Below are 25462 nucleotides of genomic sequence, written 5' to 3' on the forward strand. Positions count from 1 at the left end.
TGTGTATTTGTGTGTTTGTTTTTTTGTTTTAGGCGTGTACGTAGTGACAGCGTTCAGTCGGACGCGAAGAGCGTCCAAGAGGAGGCAGAGGAGGAGCTGGATAACAAAGGGTTACCAGGTGATTAGTCATCACATCTATTACTGCATACTTCGGTGTTAGACCTGCACTGAGTCACCAATATCGTTGAGACATTGAAGCTGTCAGTAGCAGAAATATTTTGTTTAGTGGCTAGCAAATATGTTCATAAAATCGTTATTATAATTTTTTGCTTCGCCCTATGTTTTCTTTGTTCATGCAAGGCCCTTTCTAAGCTATGCTTTGGAAAAGTTTTATATAAATAAATAGATAAAGTCCTTTAATATCTCATCATTATGGATTTACAAGTGATGTCATAGCCATGATATTTCTTTGTATCTAAAACTGTCTCTCGTCTTTGCTCCCTCCCTCCTCGCCCCCACAGTGACTTTTGAGGATAAGAAGAGAGAAAACTTCGAGCGAGGGAACCTGGAGTTGGAGAAAAGACGGCAGGCCCTGCTGGAGCTACAAAGGAAAGAGCAGGAGAGACTGGCTGCATTGGAGAGAGAAGAGCAGGAGAGAAAAGTAAAAATACCACAAAAATATAATAAAACATACACTTGATGCCAAGTGACCATATTCACACGGCTACCATCTTGCCCTTATGTCCTACTCCGTCTAAAGCCTTGTACACACTTGCTTGAAGACTTATTAATGTGGGATATCAAGGCTTTTCACCGTTTTAAGACTTTCTTAGATTACAGTTGATGACAAGCACACACCATCATAGACACTGGCTTATGAGCAAGGACTGACGACTACAGGCTTACACTCAGATTTGTCCAGAATCCAATCCTAAGAGTCAAACAGGTTTGATATAATCATGGCAACACCGACTGATCTGAGGCTCGATCTGGAGGTGACAGATCACACTCCCGCAGACTACAAGATAGTGTGTAGCCCATGATGACCTGCCCTAATTGCGTAGACCAGAGCAGATGATGAATATCAGACATCATTTCCATTATTGGAATTATGATATTATGAGTTCAATCTTAATGTGTGTTCTCAGCAAAATCTGAGTATGATGTAAGAGAAAAATGGCCACTGTGTAATAGGGGTGTGCCGATATATCGCGATACGTTTTCGTGACGATATGTATCGTTTTGTAAAAAAAAAACATCTTTTTGATTTTTTACAATAATAATAATCAGGCATGCAAACAGCCCCGAGGTGAAAAGGGTGACATGTTGTTTTTTTTTCGGGTCAGGTGTCACACTATTGCCCTATTTGGATTCAAAACGGCTATTGTAGCTGAAAAGCTACAAGTTTGCATGTCTGAATAATGCAAAAACAGAATTATTTGTTTGCATTTGCTTTTTTTCTCCCCCATATATTTTCATAATAAAAAAGTGCGTATCATATTGAAATCGTATCGAAGTTGTGAGCCCAATATCGTATCGTATCGTTTCGTGAAATTAGTGTCGGCACACCCGTACCGTGTAACTATAAGCTTTTGGTGTCGAAGGCCAGGTTTTTGTTCAAGCCATGGAGTTTATGTTCATTAAAATGAAGGAAACTAAACAGGATTATGGGTCTGCTTGTGTTTCAGGAGCGTGAACGTATGGAGCACGAGAGACGGCGACAACATGAGCTTGAAAAGCAGCTGGAGAAACAGAGGGAACTGGAGAGAATGAGAGAGGAGGAGAGACGCAAAGAGATAGAGAGGAGAGAGGTACGGAGCAAAGGAGGGAGGGAGAAGACATGCAAAAAGAAAGAGCGAAGGTCATCTTTGTTCTTTACATTTGATATATTTTATATCAAATTTGTCTCCGGTTCTTGATGGAGATGTTCCTTCTAGCAGCTATGGTATGAAGAGTGCCATGTCTAGTCTACTGTACATGGGCTTATTTATCCCATTAACCCATTAAGACCTGGAACTGTGTCATTTTTTGATTTGAGCTAAAAAGCATTATTTTTACACTTTTGGCTATTCAAAAATAGCAGATATACAAGCTCATAGCTATGAGCTTGTAGATCTGCTATTTTTGAAAAATCGTGAAAATGTGTGCAAACCTTTGAAATATATATATTTTTAAAGTGAACATTTTTAACTCAAATCTTTGCTTCTGGGGGTCCCTGGAACAAAATATGTTGATGGGGGTCCGCGGCCAAATACATATAATTTTGGGGGTCCTTGACATGAAAAAGATTGAGCACCACTGATTATAGAAACAGGTTTTTCAGAATACTGTTGAGATTTAGGAGACATGTAGAATCGGCTTCAGGTCTCAATGGGTTAAGACCTGAGGCTGATTATACAAATGACTTCTAAATCAGTTGTTCTCACTTTCAAGAAGAAAAAAAAATAGCAGATGTACAAGCTCGCAGCATCTAAAATTACACGGATGCTTTCCCGGTTTTAATGGGTTAAAGATCCATCCAATCAATGGAGTACCGAAGTCCTGACGTCCCTGGGTCGCAGAAGTAATTTCTCTATGGAGAATAACATTGGGTCATCTTAGAATCATCTCATATAAGAACTGTGGTCCAAAAATAAACACAGTGTCCCGGCGCTATTGTCAGGGAGGTGGCTCTGTATCGTTTACGCTAGTCAGTCACTCATACTTCAGTCACTTGATACAGTCTGTTTCTGGGGAAATTTGAACTAATTCGGCGGCAGTAATATTAGCGTTTTCTCACTGTCAGTTGATGCTGCATATCAAAGTCAAACCGCCGGGCTCATTTGTTTATTTTTGGAACACAGTTCTTATTTGACGCGTTAAACACGTCTATGGGAATTCAGAATGGTGGGGAAAAAACACGACCTAGGTTGGAATGCGTAAATTACGTCAGACTTCGGTGCTCTATAACTTTAACTTCCCTATATTTATTTTATATTAAAACGCATCTTTCCCTGGCTAGTTCCTATCTGGTTTAGATTGTAAAGATAGGAGAGGAACCTGATAGGATAATGGAATCATAATGATCAGAAGCAAAAGTGACAGTACTTTGTGTGTGTGTGTGTGTGTGTGTGTGTGTTTATGCGTGCGTGTGTCTTTAGGCTGCTAAAAGAGAGCTGGAGCGTCAGCGTCAGTTGGAGTGGGAACGTCAACGTCGGCAGGAGCTGCTAATACAGAGGAACAGAGAACAGGAGAGCATAGTGCTACTCAAAGCTAGGAAGAAGACCCTGGAGTTTGAACTGGAAGCTCTGGTACGGTCACAAACATTCACTAAACCTAGACTAATACACGCACTAGACAGGAGAGCATATAGCGCTCACCAGAACCACAGAAGCATGTGCTGAAACCACAGGCTGGGTGGTCTACAACTTCAAGGTGTGCTTGTTCTCTCTAGAACGACAAGAAATCCCAGCTGGAGGGGAAGCTCCAGGACGTTCGGTTTCGTCTGGCGGCTCAGCGCAGAGAGGTGGAGCAGACTAATCAGACCCGGGAGACCCGCATCGCTGAGATCACCCTGCTGCAGCAGCAGCTACAGGTCTGCAAAAACAAATGCATACCTAAAACACACTAAAAGACACATCATTCAGACCAGACACATCAGTGTCATCTCACTCGAGCATAACCGATTGGATCAAAGTTGTTAACTAGCTTGCTGGCCGGCCACCTGGCAGTCATCACTAGCTGGCCTCCCTAGAAGGGATGAAAGTCCCGCCCAGTCCTGTCGACTCGCCCCATGAGCAGAGAGATCCTGCCAGGCAGCAGTGACTCTTAGCGAATATTGATCAACAACAACACAAGAAGGGGTTGCAACTGTAATGTTTAAAGCTTGGTCAATGATACAGTCAAAGTTTGAACAAAGTGAAATACAGCTTTAAAACGACACTTGCCAAACACCCCAAAAAGTATATATGGCCAGAGTAAAATCAACTCCTCCTCCTCCTCTGTGACTTTGTTCGTATCCACTGTGACAAACAGCCGCATATTTCCTTCTGTCTTTTCTAGGGTGGTCATCTCATTATGACCCTGACTGACTGAACATCTGCCTGACCAAACAATTTAGTTAATAAAAATAAATAGGGATTGTGGAGAACATTTGTGTTTTCTGTTCTTGTTCAGATACTTTGCTTTTGTTTACTTTTGTATCCAGGACTCCCAGCAGTGGCTGGGCAGGCTCATTCCCGATAAACAGTGTCTCAACGACCAGTTGAAGCAGGTTCAACAGAACAGTCTTCATCGTGAGTTTTTTTTTAACTCTAAGGCGTTCTTCATGTTCCAACTGATTTACATATTTAGATTCACCTGTCTGTGACTTAAACTCTGTGTGTGTGTGTGTGTGTGTGTGTGTGTAGGTGACAGTCTGTCCTCCCTGCAGAGGGCTGTTGAACAGAAGGAGAACAGCAGACAGCTGCTCAGAGAGCAACTAGACGCCGTGGAGAGAGAGACCAGGTCCAAACTGCTGGAGATAGACGCTTTCAACACTCAGTTAAAGGTAATGGTCAGATATAAAGCTCAAAAACCCAGTCATACTAGACGGGATGGAGAGTTCGACCACGTCCAAGCTATTGAAAATTGCTAGTACAGCTGGCCAATTTGACTTTACCCATGAAGACCTGAGGCTGATTCTACAAATGCCTTCTAAATCATTAGTTATTTTGATTTTTTTTGGGCTAAAGTGTTTATCGTGGCGTTTATGGGCTAAGCATCCATAGGTATGTCTCAATGTTTGTTTTCACGTTTTCGCTAAACTTTCTTAATTATACTTTCCAACTGTGTGTTCAATTTGCCTTGATTTTCCAAAATGAGATTTCGGAATAACAGGATAAAGGGGACGGTGACAGATCATTTGGATTATTTGTCCTGAGACTGATACTGTATATTGAATTTTTTTTTTTTCATTATGTCAATATTGACTTTTCTCCCCAGATTGGGGGATTCTAATAGGTGTTATCTGATGTTTGTGTTGAGAGATTTGATGCTTATGTGATGTGATGCTGGTGGTCATGCTTTTGGAAGGCGCCGTCCATGTAACGTCATACATACACTCATCTAACTCTCACCAGTTATACACTTGCAAAGAGGGAAGGGCGGTTGGTTGGAGGGAAGGAAAGAGGAAATAATGTGGAGGGAAGGAGGGGTCAACTTGGCTCCTCTCGCTTTCTCTCTTCCTCTCGGGTTGGGTCTCAGCAGTCTGTTTATGCTTCCTATCCTCTGATCTTCTCCACCAAAGAAAGAGTTGTTCCTCTGCTGTGTGCTGAGGAAGAGATGAGGAAAGAAGTGATCTGTAGTTTTCCAATTGTTCGCTTGTCTGGGAATGCAAATATTTGTCCAAAATCCACAATTCACATTGTCATCGCCATGTCTAGTAGTTACAGTGAGATGGCAACAGAAGAGCCACTGCTTGAACACGTATCATAAACTATAGGTTTGGGTGCAGGTTTCTGTTGGATAATAGGGGGGTCCGTTTGAATGTTTCCGTAGCCCCCACACTGGAGTTCTGAACTTTGGGTTAATTGCAAATCAGATGTAGACAGACAGCTCAGATGTGAACCATGTTTGACTCTGCTGCACTCTCCGATCCTGTCCCTAAAATACCTCTCTTACTTCCACATGGCTGTGCTTCTCATCTCTCAACACTCCCCCTCCTCTCCTCTCCTCTCCTCTCCTCTCCTCTCCTCTCCTCTCCTCTCCTCTCCTCTCCTCTCCTCTCCTCTCCTCTCCTCTGTTTCTTGTATGCTTGTTTTTGTCGCCGTTCATCCCTCTACTGTCTCCCTACCTGTGCCATCTCTATGGTGTCTCTTCCCCTAACTACTGACCTTAATTTCATTTGTCTCATGTCGTACCATCAATAACCCCATCCTTATGCATTCTCCATGTCTGTATTCTTTCTCTTTCTGCTTCTTGGCTCTCTTATTTTGCCTTCTTGCTCCTGTTAGTGTCTGTGTGAGTTCTATGCCAGCCACTGTGCCAGGATAGAGGCCCTGCGACACCAGCTTCAGGACGAACAAAGAGGGAGAAAGGTAGAGCACGCTGCCTCTACTGGCCTGGGGCAGTACTGCAGCTGGAATATAATATTATAGAGAGTATGTATATATAATGTTTGCAGGCCTCTAGAAGTGTAGCCAGGCACCTTTTTTAGTGTTGTATTCGGTCTACCTTACATCTGCAGAGACATGGAAGTGTTTTGGCAACAACATGTTGCCACAACAAAAGCTGCCACTGGGTCTTAAACAAGTCTAAAAGATGTTGAAGCAGGGTTCTCATAAACATCCCTGTTTTACATGCGTACTGCTCTGTGCTGCCCCTGCCTAGCAGATTGTGGTGTTGCAACTTGTTGGAGTTTGACTGTAACTTACTCAGAATGGTTTGAACTCCCTCACTCACAAATACTCATATACACTAGCCCTGGTGTGCTGTTTGCTGTTGCTCTCACGGTACTAAACACATTTATGTCCAAGAAGACGGTAGGCGAAAATAAGGCAACATTAGAGTGCTAAAAGAAGAGCACCGGTATGTTGAAGGACATTAAGCAGATAATTATCAGTACCCAGCTAAAAGGGGTGGAGCAGTAACTCGAGATGAAGAAAAACCGAGAGAAATTTTATCATTAACCACATCCCATTCTTGTCTGGGTAAGACTGGGCGGTTGGCAGTTATTACTCGGATTTGTACTCCGACGGTATTGGCACTGTAGTTGTCTTTGGCCGCCTTTTGTTGCTAAGTCACTTCTATTTCTATGTTTATTTTCTTTTTCTCCCCCCCCCCCCTTTTTTGTGTTTACCTGGCTTCCACTTGTTTCTGTTTCACCCATAGTTTTAAAACCAAAGGAAGTTAACTACTTTAATGTTGGTGTCCCTGTTTTGGACATGTCATTATAGCTGAACATTTCTGAGAATAGGGATTAAATGGTAGTGGTTAAGACTCATAGCCACTGTAGTGATGTGATAATATCGACTCGACCTTCAACTCATGCTCCAGTCGACTCTAAAAATAGATTTTAAAAAATTGTTTTAATGGCTTATTCAAAAATGTTTTAAAACCTTACTATTTTCCAAAATGGCCAATTTAGAATGTTAAAAATAAATAAATAACAGAGCTGTTTTCCAAATGGGGGAGGGAACTGTGCATGTCGGGTTGTGTGGAAGCAGCAGGAGTTTCATTTCCTCAATTTGCGTGCTGCTGCCACCTTCACATACTGTAGAAGTGTGATGTGGGACGATCGACAAACTTGATGATGGGGGGGGGGGGGGGGCATATCCTGAGACGTTCACTTCCCTTATAGCCACACAGTGCTTACTGCTGTGTAGTAAGTTCCAGTGTGTGAACTCTAGAGCCCAGTGTGGGGGTGCATTCACACATAGTTGTTTAAAACTTAGCACCTTGGAAAATAAACAAAATACTAGCACTAAAACCCAATGGTGTATGTGGGTGCGTGTGCGTGAGTGTGTGTGGTGCGTGTGTGTGTGTGTGTGTGTGTGTGTGTGTGCTTGCATGTGTTTGGGTTGGATGGACGTGTGTGTGTGTTTCAGTGCCAGGCGCAGCTACAGGAGTGTTTGTCAGCTGTCAGGGTCTGTCTGACACGGCTAGACTCCATTATACAGGTGGACAAACAGACCTTCACCTCCCCTCACCTTTATTTTCTTCTTTCTCTGTCTCTTTTCCCCTCTCTACCATAGTCTGTTTGCTCTCTCCATTGTCCCCTCCTTTCTTCCCACTCTATTACCACCTCTTTCCTCTCCCTCTGTCTCTTTCTCGTGTCCTCCTCATCATCTCCCTGTCATCCCCTACTCTTTCGTGTTAGCTCTTAGCTACATGGCTAATTATGCTTCCATACCGTGTTCAGTGTTGTCAAACTAGCCACTAGGCCAGTTATGCTGGTACACTCACTGTATGTGGTCTGCATTGCTAAACTAGCTGTTGTGCTAGTTTGCAGGTATATGAGACTAGTTAACATTAAAGGGATAATTCAATTCTCTATCGATTAGTCACTGCATGGAGACTTGAATTCATGGATATTTTTTTGTTTTTGTCGTATTCCTAAGCCAGTCCGGTAGGAGACACAAAGGAGACCCTTTGTGTCTCCTACCGGAACCGCTGCCGGTCATCAAATTATTGGCTTAGTTAATGCGACAAAAACAAAGAAATATCCATGAATTCTAGTCTCCATGGGGTGACTAATCGATAGGAAAAAAAGTCATTTTGGGGGTGAACTATCCCTTTAAGCTGTTGTTATCCTGCTAGGCTAGCATTAATGTTTATGTCTATATGCTAGCTTGAGTATGTTTCAGCCATACAAGTAGGAGAAGCTAGTAGAAGCAGGGTGTAGACTCAGAACCTAGAAATCAGGTAGGTTAAGCTGAAAAAAGATTTACACGAGTGAATACTGACTGTGTGTGTGTGTGTGCGTACGTGTGCATGTGCGTGCCCATGCTCTTGGCATGTAATGTGATCATATGTGTGCCATCCATTCTCTCTCTCAGTAAATGGGATTTGTAGTTTTCTCTGTCACCAGTTGTATTTTGAATCCTCCAGTGGTTTGGTCTACATCTGGTCACTGAAGGTGTCTTCACATTGGTTGTTTGGCTGAAACAAAACAGCTGCGATGTATTGTCGTAGTAACGGGGTACGTCCTAACGGCACAGCTGGTTGTCATAGCTACACAGAACTGACCCCTCCTCTAACCCCACCCCCCCCCAGCCCCACCCCCCAAAGCACACTGTGTGTCCCTGCAAGCTCCTTCCCAGTGGCAAAGCCCACAGCCCTGTGTTAGAGGCCAGTTTAACACCTCAGTCTGTAACTGTCTTTAAAAAACTCTTCCACTGACCTCATTCAAATCATAGAAGTGTTATTGTGTTCATTTAAACAGATTTTTAATAGTTTCATTGGCTTTGCAAACAACATGACATGACCAGGGCATCCGCAAGCATCCGTTTAGTCATACCTGCAAAACATTTGAACTGAACAGGAACCATGTGCAAACAGAGGCTAGTAAGACGTCCTTGCCAGAAGCACCAATCATTCTGCCAATGCCCAGAGCGGAAATATAAGTATGATGTACACAGTAAAATCATAATTTTATATTCATAAATTCTAACTCGGAGAGTGCACAAATGTCACTAAACGGACCAGTAAGGTATGTTTCCAAGCTAACTCTGTCCCAGAGGCTGTCTAGTTAGCTTGCAGGCAGCTAATCATTCCTTGCTGTGATGATGGTGCCACACATCAGTTTTGGACGAGTAGCAGACACCTTGATGTTCATTACGTTCTCGCTTGTGGTTACTATTTGTCCATTAAAATAATAATGACTACAAAATGAGTTGCTGAGGTCAATGGAGAGGAGCTTTACACTCTACATGCTGGATGTAAATTGAAACCGGTCAGGTGACATTTGAACAGTGGAAAGGGCTTGGGTGACGCAGTAGGGCTGGGAAATATGACTTCCAATCAATATCACTATTATTTCGCACTTTTCCCTCGATTATGATTAATGAACGATTATAAAAAATTAAAATAGATCTACAAGCTTAATGAGATGCGTTGAGCTTGTAGATTGGCTATTTTGGCACACCACCATTGTACAGCAAAGTAATACAGTGGTTAATCAGACTAACTGGTTTAATTTATTATAATCCATTAGAACCTTTTCATAATTATACGTTGATATATATATATTTTTAAATGGATGGAGGCTTTACTTCCTCCTGATGGGGCCTCCTCATTGGCAGGTGAGCCAGTAGGTTACAACAGATATGGGGGGAGGGTTAATTGGCATGACGAATAAATTAGGCAAAAGAAGGGAGTAAAATAATTGTAGTAATTAGTGAGTAAAAAAAAAGTGGAGGGGTGGTGCTTGTTTAGGTCACCTGACCACTAATTACTGCTGCTTTTGTTGTTGTTGTTGATGGTAACCCATAGCGACCAGCCCTCTGACCCCACTTCCTCCTCCTCACTGCTGTATCCTCCCTGTATCCCACGATGCCTTGCAGGAGCTGAGAGAGATTCACTGTCGACAGCAGAGGCAGAAACAGAAGGATCTGGAGGGAGACATGCACACACACTCTCTGACACACACATTCTCTCACACACACACCACGGTCGAGAGGACGTCTGCTGAACTGCAGGAGAGCAGGTAAGGAACAGAACCACGTGAGAGCAAATATCACTGTCTTGTTGCGTACAGTGACACTTGACGCCGCAATTTATCAGCGGCAAGTCGAACACATAATGTTCAAATAATAATATATGAATTTTCTTGAGAGTGGAAACCAATCAAAAGACTCGCACTGAAGTCAAAGATTTTCCTCACAAGTGATTCATGGCTTGATTTTGTCAGAATTCATTGAAAGGATAGGCTCTTGAGACGTAACATCTCATTTTCAAGGGGTTTCTATAGACACAACTACAACTTTGCCATGCCAATTTTGCCATGTTTATACAGTGAATGAAAGAAAAATGTAAAGATAACTATCTAAAAGAATTATGTCTTTTGCTACAATGAAAGAGATCCAAAAGAAATGCAAGACAAAATGTTGTGTAATTGTTTACACCTATGAGAAGACAATAAGGCAAAGTTATTGTCTTCAGTCAGTCCCCATGTATCCATGCTGTATGTGTGAATTATGGAGTGTCACATAAAAAAAGTTTTGCTACTACATTAATATTGCAAAAGTTTTGCGCTCCATTTGAGGAGGAAAGGTTTTAACACATTGAGTGCCAGGTACTATCATCCTCAGAGTGCCAGCGTTTTTACCGTGTCTTGGCGATATTTAGACAGCTGCAGAAGCCACAACGAGAACCCGGATGTAAACAAAAGATGTCCGGGCGATGGGGTAGGGGTGCGTCTATCGACTGGAACAATAATATTTCTACCGCAATCCGCCATTTTAGAGCGATCGCCCGTGGAAAATGGCTGGTTTTCACCACAAAAAAAATACAAGTGTTTTTCTCAAGATCCTATCATTGGGGCGGATGGACGTCGCGTTTTTTGGGATGACGTCACATCTGTCCATATCTTTTTACAGTGTCCTAGGATCATTCCTAAATTGCGTTAGAGCGCCCTCTAAAAAAAATAATAATCTAGATCTACATTTATGGCACTCGATGGGTGTATTTGCAAAAATGTAGATCTACGTTTATGGCACTCGACGGGTGTATTTGCAAAAACTTGTTGTGTTAAGAAAAAAGTGAAAGTGATGAAAACATTTTAGTCAAATGAATAATAATAATGCGACCCTTTGTGTCTGTGTGCGTCCGTCACAGGTTGTCGTCAGAGGAGAGCGTGGCTTGGAGAGATGAAGTGGCGAGCTCCGCCCCCAATCCGCCCAGCCCCGTCTCCAACTCCGCCCCCCAGGCCTGGCTGAACAGAGTGACGCAGGAGGAGGAGGAGAGAAAGAGGAGGGCGATGGAGGAGGAGGAAGAGGGCAGGAAGAGAGGAGGAGAAGAGGAGGAGGAAGAGGGGAGAGGCAAGAAGGACATGCATGAAAAACTGAACAAGCTGTTTAGCCAGCAGCCTGACCCTTGGGCCTCGACAGGTATTAATCTCTTGTCGGTTTTAAAGTCAATTATATACAGGGGATATGATTTTATTTAGGTATTTATTGTTGTTTATTTCTTTTGCATCAAAAGCATGGTCATCATTTAAATCCCTCTTATATTTTGGCCTGTATTAGTGTACTCTGGCTCTTTGACCGTACCCATAAAGTAAATGTTAGATTTTCAGCTGCATCACATAGCTTAGATCAGTGTCTTTGTCTGCAGGGACATTTTAATTTACAGCATTTGGAAAATATACAAATAAATCAAACGGACTGAGATTACACAATAACACAAACTTGATAATTTATTAGGTTGTTGAGGAAGCTCTTTTGGAAATCTCCCTGGGTGGCGTGACCCAATAGCTGAATGGTTAGGGCCCATTCCACATAGTTTCCGGGGTCTGGGTCACTCCCCTTCTCTCTCCCAGTTTCTTTTCTCTCTCTCAGTGACTATCAATAAAGGCAGAAAAAGCCCCCCATAAAAAACTAAATGATAATAATCTCCCTCTGTTATTTCATATATTCGACCTGGCGAGGCGTAGTTGGAATTCTGCAATAAAATGTGAGGCTGCTAGTATGTTCTGTGGCAGCCAGCTGCCATACTCTCAAGCACTCATTGCGTGCTTCAACTAGAGCCTGCTAAAATCAATTGTTGCGGTGCTACAGTTAGTGGATGAAATGTAGGCTGTTGACCTCAGTCAGTCAGCCATTTTACATTGCATTAGACACATTTTACAAGTGTGCAGTGTAAAACATTACTATGCACCGACAGAAGCGAGGTTATCAAAATGGGAATCGGCATTCCTGTGGCTTGAAAATGCGAGTGACAGCATTTTAAGTCAACCTTCAGACTTTTCAATTTTGCTCTTACCGGTATATATTTAATGTGAAAATCCCAATTTTACGTAATAGAAACTTTGCCTAATGTGTTAAAAAGGTGTTTTTGGGAGTTACTTTTTGTGTTTTAAACGACATTGGATCCCAGGTGGCCTCTTTACCTAGCCTGGTAAACCCTCCCTCCGGAAATCTCATTTCTATTTGATTCCTGGAGTGAGTCTGGCCTGATCCGCCTTTCTGCAATATTGGCTGTGTACGCCAAACGGACGAGCCTATCAGCGTCGTCGCTCATTGTTCTGTGATTGACAGCTTACGTTGGCCAATCAGGTGGCGAGTTCGAGTGAGCCCAAAACACGAACGGCAGCCATCTTTTTCTTGTCCGCTATATTCTCCGCAATTTTCTTCAAAAAGCTCTCCAACTTCTATTTTGAGGCACGGAATTTACTTATAAGATATCGTTTGGATAGAATTTAGTTGTTTAACTTCATATATGTGGTCAATTAATCATGACAAAGCCTATTTAAAAATTTAGAGAACCGGTAGGGGCGGGCAGTGACACCCATGTATCCGAATAAGGCAACCCATTTTGGGCATGGCTGTCTCAAAAGTCCCGTTGCGTCACATTAAGACTGGTGAACTGCTGATTGGCTGAAGGGGAAAAATTATCATTGGCTGAAGGGGTTGTCAGTCAACGATATTACTCCCGCCCAACTCCAGCACAGCCAATATTGCAGAAAGGCGGATCAGGCCAGACTCACTCCTGAAATCAAATGGAAATGAGATTTCCGGTGGGAGGGTTTACCAGGCTACTCTTTACCCACTCAGCTACTTCAAAGAATTTTTTTTTTTTTTTTTTTTCATTGCAATTTACTACAAGGACAGTAAAGTCCTCTTCAGTGGCGTGCACAGACATTTTAAGGGGCAGGTGCTCAAGTAAAAAAAAATGGAACCTTGCGCGGCACGCGGAACCGCCGGCTGCCCTAGTAGTGTGAGATTTATAGAAGAAAATTTAAATGGGGAATTGTTAGAAGCTTTTAATCCAGAATTGATCGATGTCACCATGGGCTACATACTGTAAACTATTAAAAAAAATTCTATTGGTCAAGAGGGCAAAGGGCAGGTGCTCTAGCACCACCTAGAGTCTATCTGTGCACGTCCCTGGTCATCTTTATTTTTTACAGGTGATTGTTTGGTAGTTAGGCCTATTACTGAGAAAACAACAGGCTGTGCTGTGGTTTTACTGGGAGTGTAAGCGCTTACATTAAATCATTTTGAAGTTTTCATAATCCCCTGTCTTTTCTCTGTGTTTCTCGATCAGGAACTGGGGAGAAGGCACCGGTGTCCAGTCTCTTTGAACAGAATACCCCAGTCAGTATGTTTGAGCAGAAGACCCCAGTCAATATGTTCGAGCAGAAGACCCCAGTCAATATGTTCGAGCAGAAGCCCCCAGTCAATATGTTCGAGCAGAAGCCCCCAGTCAATATGTTCGAGCAGAAGCCCCCAGTCAATATGTTTGAACAGAAGACCCCAGTCAGTATGTTTGAGCAGAAGACCCCAGTCAATATGTTTGACCAGAAGACACCAGTCTGTAACTTTGACCAGCAGCCACAAATCAAGGTGGTCTATTACAGATCTCTGTATCCCTTTGACGCTCGCAGCCACGACGAGATCAGTATCGCCCCCGGAGATATAGTCATGGTACGTAATGTCACACTATATCCTTCTTGAAGGGGTACTTAACCACCAAAAAAATTTTTTCCCTCCATAATTTACTCACCCCATGATGGCTTGAATACAAGGAGAATTTTTTTACCTGCCAGTTGTGTGGCAGTCAGACACTACCTGCACACATACTGTAGATGCATTCATGCATGCATACATACATGCATACATACATACATTACATAGTACATAACATACAATACATACAATACAAATGGACATTTTCTGGTTTCATGTTTGGGTGTCTGTAGGTATGTGTCTAGTTACATGTCTCTGTGTGTGCACGTGCATATATCTGTTTCAGTGGTATGTCCTCTGTATATATGGTGTGTGTGTGTGTACGTACGTGTGTGTGTGTGTGTGTGTGTGTGTGTGTGTGTGTGTGTGTGTGTGTGTGTGTGTGTGTGTGTGTGTGTGTGTGTGTGTGTGTGTGTGTGTGTGTGTGTGTGTGTGTGTGTGTGTGTGTGTGTGTCTATTAACTGTCTCCTCTCTCCTCTGCCGTCCTAACTGAAGGTAAAGGGCGAGTGGGTAAGTTCTAGCACCGCCCACTGTGCTGCCTCCACCATTCAACACGCCACACTCATCTCAGTCCCCACTGTCATTGGTTCATCTCATGCCATATCCATGGCTCTCTGCCAGTGGCTGCATGTCACATTTGATTGGTGTTATGCTATTCTTGTTTATGTTTTTGCAATACGTTTCATTGTTTATGTTTAAATGAGCGTGAAGCAGGACATTGCGGACTGACTGACCATTGAATAAATAAAAGTATAATAATAATAATAGTAATAGTATAGTGACATGATTAACTAGATATTTTTCTAAAATACAAGCTTGTGCTGGACTTATTACTGTATTAGTATTACTATATTACTGTTATAGTCATTCAGTTAAGTGATCATTGACAGAGTGCAGATGTTTGGTATGACCTGAGGAAGGGTCACATTTTTGATTGGAATGATTTGGAACTTGGAAATAGACAAACTGTGTGCCGAAGCCTTGAATTATTTTGACTCATGATGACTGCTCAGTTATTAGTTAAATATATCTTATCCGTCTGGGTTTGGTAGTAACATTTTGGTCAGATTGGGATGACAAATTATTCAGACAGCTGTCTGACATAATGTGTTGTCCTGCTGTTAGGACTACTCTTCTAAGTAGGGCTGGGCGATTTTTTGAAAGTGAAAATATGCGACACGTGTGCTTTTAGATCTGCTATTTTCCCTAATTTTGCTTCTTGATTTCTCGAAGATTAAAGGGATATTTTGCTTTCGAACATAGTTCATAGTAGTTTTTTTTTTTTGCCCAGCCCTACTTCCAAGATGGGCTTCCTGTTTCCTGTCATCTTTGTTGTGTTTGTTATATCGTCATGCTTTCCCACCATGGAGTTGCCAGTTTAAGAAAGCTGAATATATTTTTGTTTGTTAGAGCATATCTCAGCAATTAACCAATTAGATACAGAATTCTACGACATGGGTATGTGTTAAACCTGGTGCTCTGTCCTGATAGGTGGACGAATCTCAAACGGGAGAACCCGGTTGGCTGGGAGGAGAGTTGAGAGGGAGAACCGGCTGGTTTCCAGCCAATTATGCAGAGCGGATCCCCGACAGTGAAGCACCAATCAGCCTGCGCAACTCTGCCACAGACACGCCCACCCCAGCCCAGCAACAGCCAATGTCGACGCCTCCCCCAGCCCCTGGGCACCCTTCCACTACCTCCTCAGCCAATAGCAACTGGGCAGACTTCAGCACCACGTGAGTAACGTTTTTCTAATCATGTAGACCAGGGGTCTTCAACAGGGGGTCTGGGACCCCCTAGGGGGTCCTCAGAGTTACTACAGAGGGGGCTGCCAAATCTTTGTGTGATGGGATTCTTTTTTACATTAACCACTTGAAACCTAGCATCCCTATTCTGAGGGGAACATAAGCCGAAAATGGTAGATCTGCAAGCTCACAACGCCTCGCATTGCAAGGCGTTGTGAACTTGTAGATTGGCTATTTTCAGCAAAGATGTTTTTTTTTTGTGGGGGCGGGGGGGGGGGGGGGGGGTTTATCGCACAATGATAGTGTTGTCAAACAAGTCAACACAGCTTTATACGATATGTATTAGGGGGTCCCTGCTTCATCTCCCTCTCAGCTAAGGGGTCCTTGGCTTGAAACACATTGAAGACCCCTAATGTAGAGGTTATAGTAGATTTTAATGATAAGATTTGTATATTATGCGGTGTAATATTATACGTTTTTTCTTTTCCTTATGCCATGTACCCATGGTACCTGATGGAAAAATGTGCAAAAATATCATAAAGTTTCGGTTGTGTGGCGTGTGCATAAATTTATGTATCCAGTTGGCCCTCTTCTACGGCTAGCCAATCGGAGAGTGAGGGGTGGGACGCCTGGCCGACCTCTTCTACCACTCAGAACCCTTCGCTCAGTGTTCCCTCAGCGCAGCTACGGCAACGGTCTGCCTTCACACCCGCTACTATGACAACAGGCTCCTCTCCTTCTCCTGTACTAGGACAGGTAACACACACACACACACACACACACACACACACACACACACACACACACACACACACACAGTAGCTGTCTCTTAGAATTCAAAAACGACTGTAATACCTGAGGTTCCTTAAATCAGGAGTTCCCAAACCTTTTAGCTCGAGACCCCAAATAAAATAATTTACAAACTTAAAAATAAAGTACATTATAATTGTCCTATTTCAGAAATAGTGAAAATGCCAGATCTACAAGCTCACAATGCGTTGCATAGCGTCTAGCTTGTGGATCTGCTAATTTCAGTACTTTTGAAAAGGTTAGAAAATGTATGGACTCACAACCCATAATAATGGTTGCGTGGTCCAAAAATGGGTCCTGCATCAAATAGACTGAAACTTTGACTTTGACTGAAACTTAAGTCTGAAACTGAAACTAAAGTCAAACTTTAGTTTAACGTGCATTAGACATCGAAAAGAACAACTTTTCATTGCCTAATCAAAGCCCAAACTGACATACAGTAGGTGAAATAATGATAATTATGCATTTAATGACAGAAATGTGAGAATAAAGAAGCTTAAGTTCCAAATTCATAACATGCGCAGAAAGCATTTTGCTTTATTTGTACATTCTCTATTTTCACTCTTTCTTTCTCTGTGTATCTTTATCTTCCCCTCTGTCTGTCGCTCTCTCTCCGCCTCTCTCTCTCTCTCAGGGAGAGAAGGTAGAAGGTCTTCAGGCTCAGGCTTTGTATCCCTGGAGAGCCAAGAAGGACAACCACCTCAACTTCAACAAGAATGAGGTATGCTGTACCGTACATGAATTGATCTGTGGGTTTACCCGTCTCTCTGTGTATGCGGGCGAATATACCAGATGATAACAACGCATTATTGTTCTTGTAGATAATTACCGTGCTGGAACAGCAGGATATGTGGTGGCTAGGTGAACTTCAGACTGGACAGAGAGGCTGGTTCCCTAAGAGCTACGTGAAGCTCATCTCTGCCTCAAGTACTGTCCCCCCCACCACCACCACCCCCACGCCACGTAGCAAGAACACCAGGTGAGCTCAAACAGCAGCGCAGGACTTCATTGACCATTTAAAGTGTTGTCTAGTAGTAGTCGATAAGATTTACTCCTAATTAATACAACTCTTTTTTTTGTGCTGCAACCATGCAGTTAGAATACCTTAGTTAGAATTTTAGGTCTGACATTACATTTGAGTGTAGCAGCTTATCACGCATGATGCGCTTGTTAATCTGTATATCAACTCTATTAAAAAATTCTCTCTTTGATTTATGGAAAGAACTTGGATAAAACACTAATATCCAAATTAAGAAATTATTTTTAATTGACTTTTTTTTGTCTTGCCAGTGAGTCTGGAGCTTCAGAAAGCCCTCCCAGCGGGAAACGCCCTTCACCCTCCCCCACCAAACCCTCTGAGTCTGGAGAAGGTGACACCCACACACATGTGCATACTGTACACACACACACACACACACACACACACACACACACACACACACACACACACACACACACACACACACACACACACACACACACACAGTAGGTGAATGTAATTGACTTCCCTGTGTGTCTGCACAGAATACTTAGCCATGTACACCTACGAGAGCAGCGAGCAGGGAGACCTCAGCTTCCAACAGGGGGACGTCGTCATGGTGACCAGGAAGGAAGGGGACTGGTGGACGGGCGTGGTCGGGGGCAAGACCGGCGTCTTCCCGTCGAATTACGTCAAACCACGAGACTCTGCGTCTGAGGTGAGAGGACACATCTAGGAGCAGGACGGGCTTGTACAGTTCAGCCAGAGTTGAAGCAGAAGAGATTAGGTACAGCAGTGGTTCTCAACCTTTTTCATGTCAAGGACCCCCAAATTGACACTTATTAGCCTGCGGACCCCCATTTGAAAAGATATGCTAAGGACCCCCATAAGAGAAGATTTTTACAGCTCAGCGGTGATTCTCAACCATTTGAATTTCAAGGACCCCCAGTTTGACATGCATTAGGCTACGGACCTCCATTTAATGGCATTTCTATCTCTGGGACCCAAATTTATATTGTAAAATCAATGTTAACTTAACTCAGAGTGACCAAATAGACCCGGATAGGGGTAGAATTTAGAGTTAGATTTTATGTTGGGACATAAACCCTGGTTTATATCTCTCTTCTACCAAAACCCCACATTGTGGGTATGCAAATGCAAATTTTGTATGTTTTAAGCTCTAAGTATTGACACTGCATTTTCAAGTTTTGGCAGACAGTCTCTAATATAGCCTTGCAAGTCTTCCTTGAATCACAGACTAGTGTCCATATTTGGTAACTGTGAATAAAGCAATAACTTACGGCAGGCCATGGTATATATATTGTCATTATATCACAGCTAAGGGTTTTTTCCAGCTAAGGGGGTTGTGGGAACAATTCCCCTTAGCTGTGATATTTCCCCAGGACTATTTTGTGTTATCCTTTTAGCCCAAATGTGTGTCTGTACCAATCTAATAAAGTATTCAATCTGTCAATATAATGGCAATATGGCCTGGCAGTTATTGCTAATGATTTGGAATGCGGCATTTGTTTAGTACAGCTAACAACTTGTTGTTTTGGTCACATTCTACAAGATTTGTACACAACCTTTCTCATTTTATGCCTCTCTCTCTCTAGTGTTTGGGACCAGCAGGGAAGACTGGCAGTCTGGGGAAGAAACCAGGTATGTCGTCAGTCGCGCTTGGCATGATTAACTACAGTTAACTACCACCACACAAACAAACTCTTTTTCCAACTCTAAAGGTCTCTAAAGTTGTTTGATTTTTCTGCTCAAAACGATATATGGTTTTGATATCTACTCAGTCTTGATCAGAAAGTAATCCTAGCTGGCAATGGTTTGTCATCTACCAATCGGAGACAAGAATATTAGTCAGGTGACTCCTTAGCATCCTGAAATGTCGGCGGACAATGTGACAAAAGTGAGAATCATAAACCTCTGGCAAACATAAGCATTACATTTACATTACTGTCAGTGATAAATATCACCAGTACTTTGAATTAACTTCACTTATTAAATTGTGTCAGTGTGGGTTTTAATTTGACGTGTACAACTGGAAGTTTTATTTGTGTTTGCGGTGTGTTCTCCAATAGCCAAATTCCAATACTCCAACTTCCACACTCGTGCACTGCATCTAAATGCACTTCAGTATCTCTTCCAGTTTAATCAAGTTGGACACTTTCACGGTCCGTCCAATAACAAAACGGATAGCCAGTCAACACTTCAGACGGGTTGACAAGAAACAGGCTGATGTTAACACTTGATGTATTGTACACTCGCTGCTTGTCGCTACGAGCGGCTTGGGAAGTCTCCTCTCTACTGACTCTCAGCTCGTCCAAAAGCAAAGTAACATTTGGGACGCTAATGATATCCGGGTCACACTGGAGGACGGAGGACGGAGTGCGATGTGAGCAGAAATTAAGGCATTGGAATTTGGCTTATGACACTTATTTGGAGAAGTCTGGCTCCGACAGCAACACACACAACGCCCACGAACCCTGCCTCATTTCGTTCGCTCCACTTGAAAATAGTTTGAGTCTTGTCACGGGGTCACCTTGCTGAAGATAAGTATGCCGAGAAATTTGAGACAGAGTTCTGGACAAAAGTCAGTTAATATTGCGTTTCCTCTTTCAATCTATTTCTCGCACGATTTCGCTTGACTTTTGTTCAGAATGGCCAGAAAACGGCACACGAATCCTGTTTGGAACTGCATCGCTTTTGAGGCGAATTACCAAGGAAAGACAGCAAGATTACCAGACAGCCCATAGGCAAGCAATACATAGCACTACCAAACAAAGGCTACTAACATTTACTGCGCTACTTTGCAATACCAGTATGATGATGACCAACCTCTCAACCTCTCATTGGTTCTGTCTCTCTCAACCAGAGATAGCCCAGGTGATCGCCCCCTATAGCGCTACAGGAGCAGAGCAGCTGACATTGGCTCCAGGACAGCTCATTCTCATCAGGAAAAAAAACCCTGGGGGTTGGTGGGAAGGGGAACTCCAGGTAAACTTGCATACATACTTGATGATTGATGCATGAATATGACTGAACGTGAAATTTGTATGAATAAGTCATGTAGTATTGACCATAACTTGACTCACTGTCGTATTGTGATTAACACAGGCCCGAGGGAAAAAGCGTCAGATAGGCTGGTTTCCTGCCAATTATGTCAAACTGCTGAGCCCCAGCACCAGCAAGACCACACCCACTGAGCCCACTCCGCCTAAACTGGCCCCTCCTAACACAGGTATACACACCAGATACTCCTTACTCACTTTTAGTTAAAAACAATTTAAAAATTACTTTAATGACCCAGCCCAGCAAATGGGGAGCAGTTGGGGGATAAGTGTTTTACTCAGAGACATTACAGCCGGAGGAGCCGGTGATCAAACCGGAGACCTTACGGTTCTTAGACGGCCGCTCTACCTCCTGAACCACATGCTGCCACAGCCACTTGGCCTGGGCATTGGGCAAATATCAAATTCTATGGGGGGGAAAGAAAAATCAATATTGAGATGTATATTTCCACTGTATCCCTCAACCGTGTCAAGGACAATGACTCAGCAAAAACAACATCTCTCCATTGCTTTCTCTTTAACCTGTGCTATTCAGAAGCCTAATTTCAGTATCTAGGTTTACTGCTGAGTTGTTTGATTCAGGGAATTTACTGATGTCTGACCTATGAATATAGCAGTTTTGATTCTTATTGACCAGCTCTAAAGCACATACACTATAAAAGTATTAATTTATCTTAGAGTTGTACAAATGGAACGCATGGATCCTTACGGGTCAGCTTATACTGTGTAACTCTCTACATTTATCATTGTAGCGCTGTGTCAGGTGATCGGCATGTACGACTACGTGGCACAGAACGACGACGAGCTGGCCTTCCTGAAGGGTCAGGTGATCACGGTGCTCAGTAAGGACGACTGTGATTGGTGGAAAGGAGAGCTCAACGGACGCGAGGGGCTGTTCCCTAGCAACTACGTCAAATTGACCACGGATACTGACCCGAGCACGCAGTGTGAGTACCGCGCACATAAGACACCATCCAGCCCCAGCACGTCACTCAATACATGGATGTTAAAACACGTCATGACACACACACATGCATCAGGAGCACACACCAGCACCAGCACTGTCTCATACAAACACGCACACACGCTCCCCAGAGCCAGGTGTGGAGATGCTGTCCCTCTCCTAACCTTTGCCCTTTGGTTGTTTTGACCTAACAACCTTCACCCTAACACCCCTACGGGCCTCTTTGACACCCTCCCGATCACATGCCACATCTGCGTGGTGTGTTGTGTGCGTGCATGTGTGTTGTGTATGTACATGCAAATGTTTTTTGTGTGTGTGTGTGCGAATGTGTGTGAATGTATGTATGTATGTATGTGTGCGTGTGCGCCCCACTCTCCCTGCATGTGTTCCTTTCAGCATGATCCACCATAGACTAGAGTTTCTAGAGTGGACTCTATTGGACAGTTTTACTGTTGATGCTGTACAGAGACTTTCTTATTGAAGTTTTTCAAATTGATTAGAAATGTAATGGGTTTTTTAATACACAGTATGAGTCAAAACATCGGTAATCTGTGGGCTAGGACTCTCCATGATCGGGATCGGCATCAGACCAAAACATCTGGCATTTATTTTTGGGTCCGATGCTAGCCGTTTGTCTCCAAAGTTATAAGGGAACGTTGCTTTCTTTTACCCTGATCCGGTCGTTGTATTGTAAGGAGGATTACTGTGAAGTTCTGACATAAAACTAATCAGTGTGTTCAGTGATCTTGAGAACTCACTCTCTAGGCACTGACAAAACACTGGCAGCTTATGTAAAGAACCACACTTCATTAAGGCTGGAGGCATTTTGCCAGAAGCTAGAGAGGGTGGGCTCTCAAGAGACACAATTCATTGGGAAGTGTAATGTCTGACTTTGATACAGTACATCCTCCTCACTATACAATGATACGAGTCTGGTTACAAATTGGCCAAGTTGCCTTTTGACATTTCTTGACAGTGAGTGAATTGTCAGCGAGGACAGATGGCTGTGTAAAGCCTGATTTCTATTTTGTCCTACGGTGGTGTCACATGCCCAAATGAGCTCACCTCGCCGAGCTTGTAGATCGGCTATTTCTGGCATGACATAATCATACTACGGAGTATAAATTAAGCATACAAATCAATATGTCATATCATATCATGAGAAGATATTTAAATGGGTTTTGATTAAATTGTCAATTATCACATAATTACACTTTGGTAGAGGTTTGGTTGTGAAGGTGACCTTGCCATGATGTAACTCCAAATATTGGTAAGATATCTTCGATAATTCATAACCCCTATTCCCTATTGTTAATTGTTGACTTTCATTGCTGGGTGAGACTGGTCAAAGTCACTCTTATCCTGATGTCACTCCCACTACCCCTGGGTCACCAGTTATGTTTTGTATTGGAATTCCCATAGACAAATCTTACATCGCGTCATATAAGAACTATGTGACAAAAATAAACAAATCACCCCTGTGATTTTGTCAGGTATGTGACTGTGTCGTTTATGATAGACAACGTCTGTGTTTGGAGAAAAAAAAAAGTTCTTACTCTTTGGATAAATTAGTACTTTTTCACTATCAGTTGATGCTTCATATCCATGTGAGTAAAATTTCCAGGGTGATTTGTTTATTTTTGGAACGCAGTTCTTATATGACGCAATCTAAGATTTGTGTGAATTCCAATACAAAAAATAATAGTGACCCAGGGGGAAGGCACCCTCTAGCGGCAGTGATGTCAGACTTCTGTGCTCAATATTGTGTACAATATTGCAAAGCCCGACAACTGTTTATTTTACTATTTGATTAGGAAAAATCCGGACCGGATCTGGGTCTGGATCTTCATATAGTAAAATCAACAAGAAGTTAACATCTTTATTTAAAAAGTAATAATAAAAATGCGGAGTCTGGTTTTGTAATCAAGTTCAAGTTTATTATGTCCCAAACTGGGCAATTTATGTTACAGCAGATAGTAAGAAACTCCAAACACAGTAAACATACATACACAAGACCCACATAGACATAGACATAATCACAAGATCCAGATAATAATAGCTACTCATAGCTACCTCCTCCTGCTGCTATTATTGATGGCACGAAGGAAGTAGGTACAATGGGAGAATTTGTACCTATTGTTTTTAGCTGCAGGGGTCTTTAACCTTTGGCCGGAAGGCAAGAATTCATATTCAGGATTTAGGGGGTGAGAGCTGTCTGCCCTAATAGAAGATGCTTTCTTAAGCACCTGCTGGTCATATATATGACTCAGACAGCTAAATTGTACCCCCACAATCTTGCTAGCCCCCCTCATGTAATGTTATACATCGTCAGAATCCACTTCGTTTATGCACTAAAAGATTGACTTTGAGACCTGTTTCACCTTGCAATGTAAGTCAATTGGGAGGTTATTTTGGTTGTCTGGAGTAAGTACTGAAGATATCTCACCGATATTTGGAGTCGCATCATGGGAAGGTAACTACACAACCCAAACCTCTGGCAAAGTGTAATTTTTGCTTTACGTGGGACATTCTGGGGCTACAAACAGAAGCTGTGTCCAGTGAAAGTCAACCTGACAGCAACTTGTTGTCCTCTCTAGACCCTCTAGTTCTATGCTAGAGTAGACCACACCTCCACACTTCCTGCCTTGCTGCACGCTCCGCCCACCTAGCACCCAATTTGTTGTTGTTGTTGTTTTGTTTAGTTGTTTTTGTTGATGTTGTTGTTGTCGTCCTCTCTCTAGGATCATATCATTACCCAGAACCCCCCTCTCCTCAAAGCCCTCAAAGAGACCCACTAGGCCACGCCCACTAGGCCACTCAACCAATGGGACAGCAGCAAGAGGTCACATGACCAGGAAATGGCGACTCTCCACCAATAGAAGCCAGAGAGACAGACAGACTGTAATGTTAAAAGCCCAATGTTGGCCAAACTCTGTCTATGCATGGCTTAGACTGGACATGGCCAAACTCGTGTTTATTTAAGGCTCTGGCTCCAAACCTGCAACAGGAGGGAGAGCAATAGAGTCACTGCTCCTCTCATCATCCTCCTCTCTCCTCTTCTCCTCTCTACCCCTGGCCTCTCTTCTCCTCTCCTGGCCTCTCTCCTCTTTATTTCCCGTCTCGTGTTTCCTCCTCTCTCCCCTCCCTCTCATCGTCTATCACTGTTTGAACAATTTGGAAGGTCAGCTCCTTCCACATTTTAGATGAGGAAGGAAAAGCAGGGTGCAGAGGAGTGGAGGAGATTGACGCAGAGCAAAAGAGGAGAAGGGACTAATTGTCCTCCTTTCTCACAGATTGGACTGATTTAACATGCAGTTGCTTGACTGGAAACACATTGACTGTATACCTACAGACACACGTTGATACACAAACTCTCTCTAACATTGCAAACACACACACACACACACACACACACACACGCACACAGCCAGCCCTATCCTAGCGTGGTAAAAGTGGATAGTGGGTCATTTTGTGGCTTTCTGGGAGATCCTGTCATAGAATCAGTAGCTTAGCCCCACCCCCCACCCCCTCTCTCTCTAACCCCCGCTCCCATTGGTTCAGCAGCTTCATTCACCATGTCAGTCAAAGACGCTGGCTCCATCTCATCCCCTCACTAACCCCTTACCCCCCCTCCCACAGCTTCACAGAAAGACCCACTATCTGCTGGAGGACAAGTCTCAATGTTGAAGTCTTTTTTTTTATTCCCTCCTCCACTCTCTCCTCTGTGCCTCCCCTCACAATCTGCTGGAGGGCAAATCTCAATGCCAAAGACTGCTCTGCTCTACTCCATTCTATTC

General features: G+C 43.1%; 1 protein-coding gene across 3 annotated transcripts in view; it reads left to right on the top strand.

Annotated features, from left to right (window-relative positions):
* itsn1 (intersectin 1 (SH3 domain protein)) overlaps positions 1-25462 on the top strand; it is a 62024-nt gene that overhangs the window by 20713 nt on the left and 15849 nt on the right. The window contains exons 11-30 of one of the 3 annotated variants that reach the window (XM_080449307.1): positions 33-118; positions 462-601; positions 1629-1751; positions 3081-3230; positions 3374-3514; positions 4127-4214; positions 4329-4468; positions 9963-10105; positions 11236-11507; positions 13666-14045; positions 15579-15823; positions 16435-16588; positions 17277-17363; positions 17464-17621; positions 17933-18012; positions 18167-18339; positions 19238-19283; positions 20506-20627; positions 20748-20871; positions 21454-21648. In XM_080449307.1, coding sequence (XP_080305433.1) covers positions 33-118; positions 462-601; positions 1629-1751; positions 3081-3230; positions 3374-3514; positions 4127-4214; positions 4329-4468; positions 9963-10105; positions 11236-11507; positions 13666-14045; positions 15579-15823; positions 16435-16588; positions 17277-17363; positions 17464-17621; positions 17933-18012; positions 18167-18339; positions 19238-19283; positions 20506-20627; positions 20748-20871; positions 21454-21648 — 3047 coding nt within the window. Of the gene's footprint in view, positions 1-32; positions 119-461; positions 602-1628; positions 1752-3080; positions 3231-3373; positions 3515-4126; positions 4215-4328; positions 4469-9962; positions 10106-11235; positions 11508-13665; positions 14046-15578; positions 15824-16413; positions 16589-17276; positions 17364-17463; positions 17622-17932; positions 18013-18166; positions 18340-19237; positions 19284-20505; positions 20628-20747; positions 20872-21453; positions 21649-25462 lie in introns of all 3 variants that reach the window. The other 2 variants (XM_080449306.1, XM_080449308.1) reach the window with 2 other exon arrangements.

Source organism: Gymnoscopelus braueri (assembly GCF_963280865.1).
Source record: "Gymnoscopelus braueri genome assembly, chromosome: 14".
Taxonomy (NCBI): Eukaryota; Metazoa; Chordata; class Actinopteri; order Myctophiformes; family Myctophidae; genus Gymnoscopelus; species Gymnoscopelus braueri.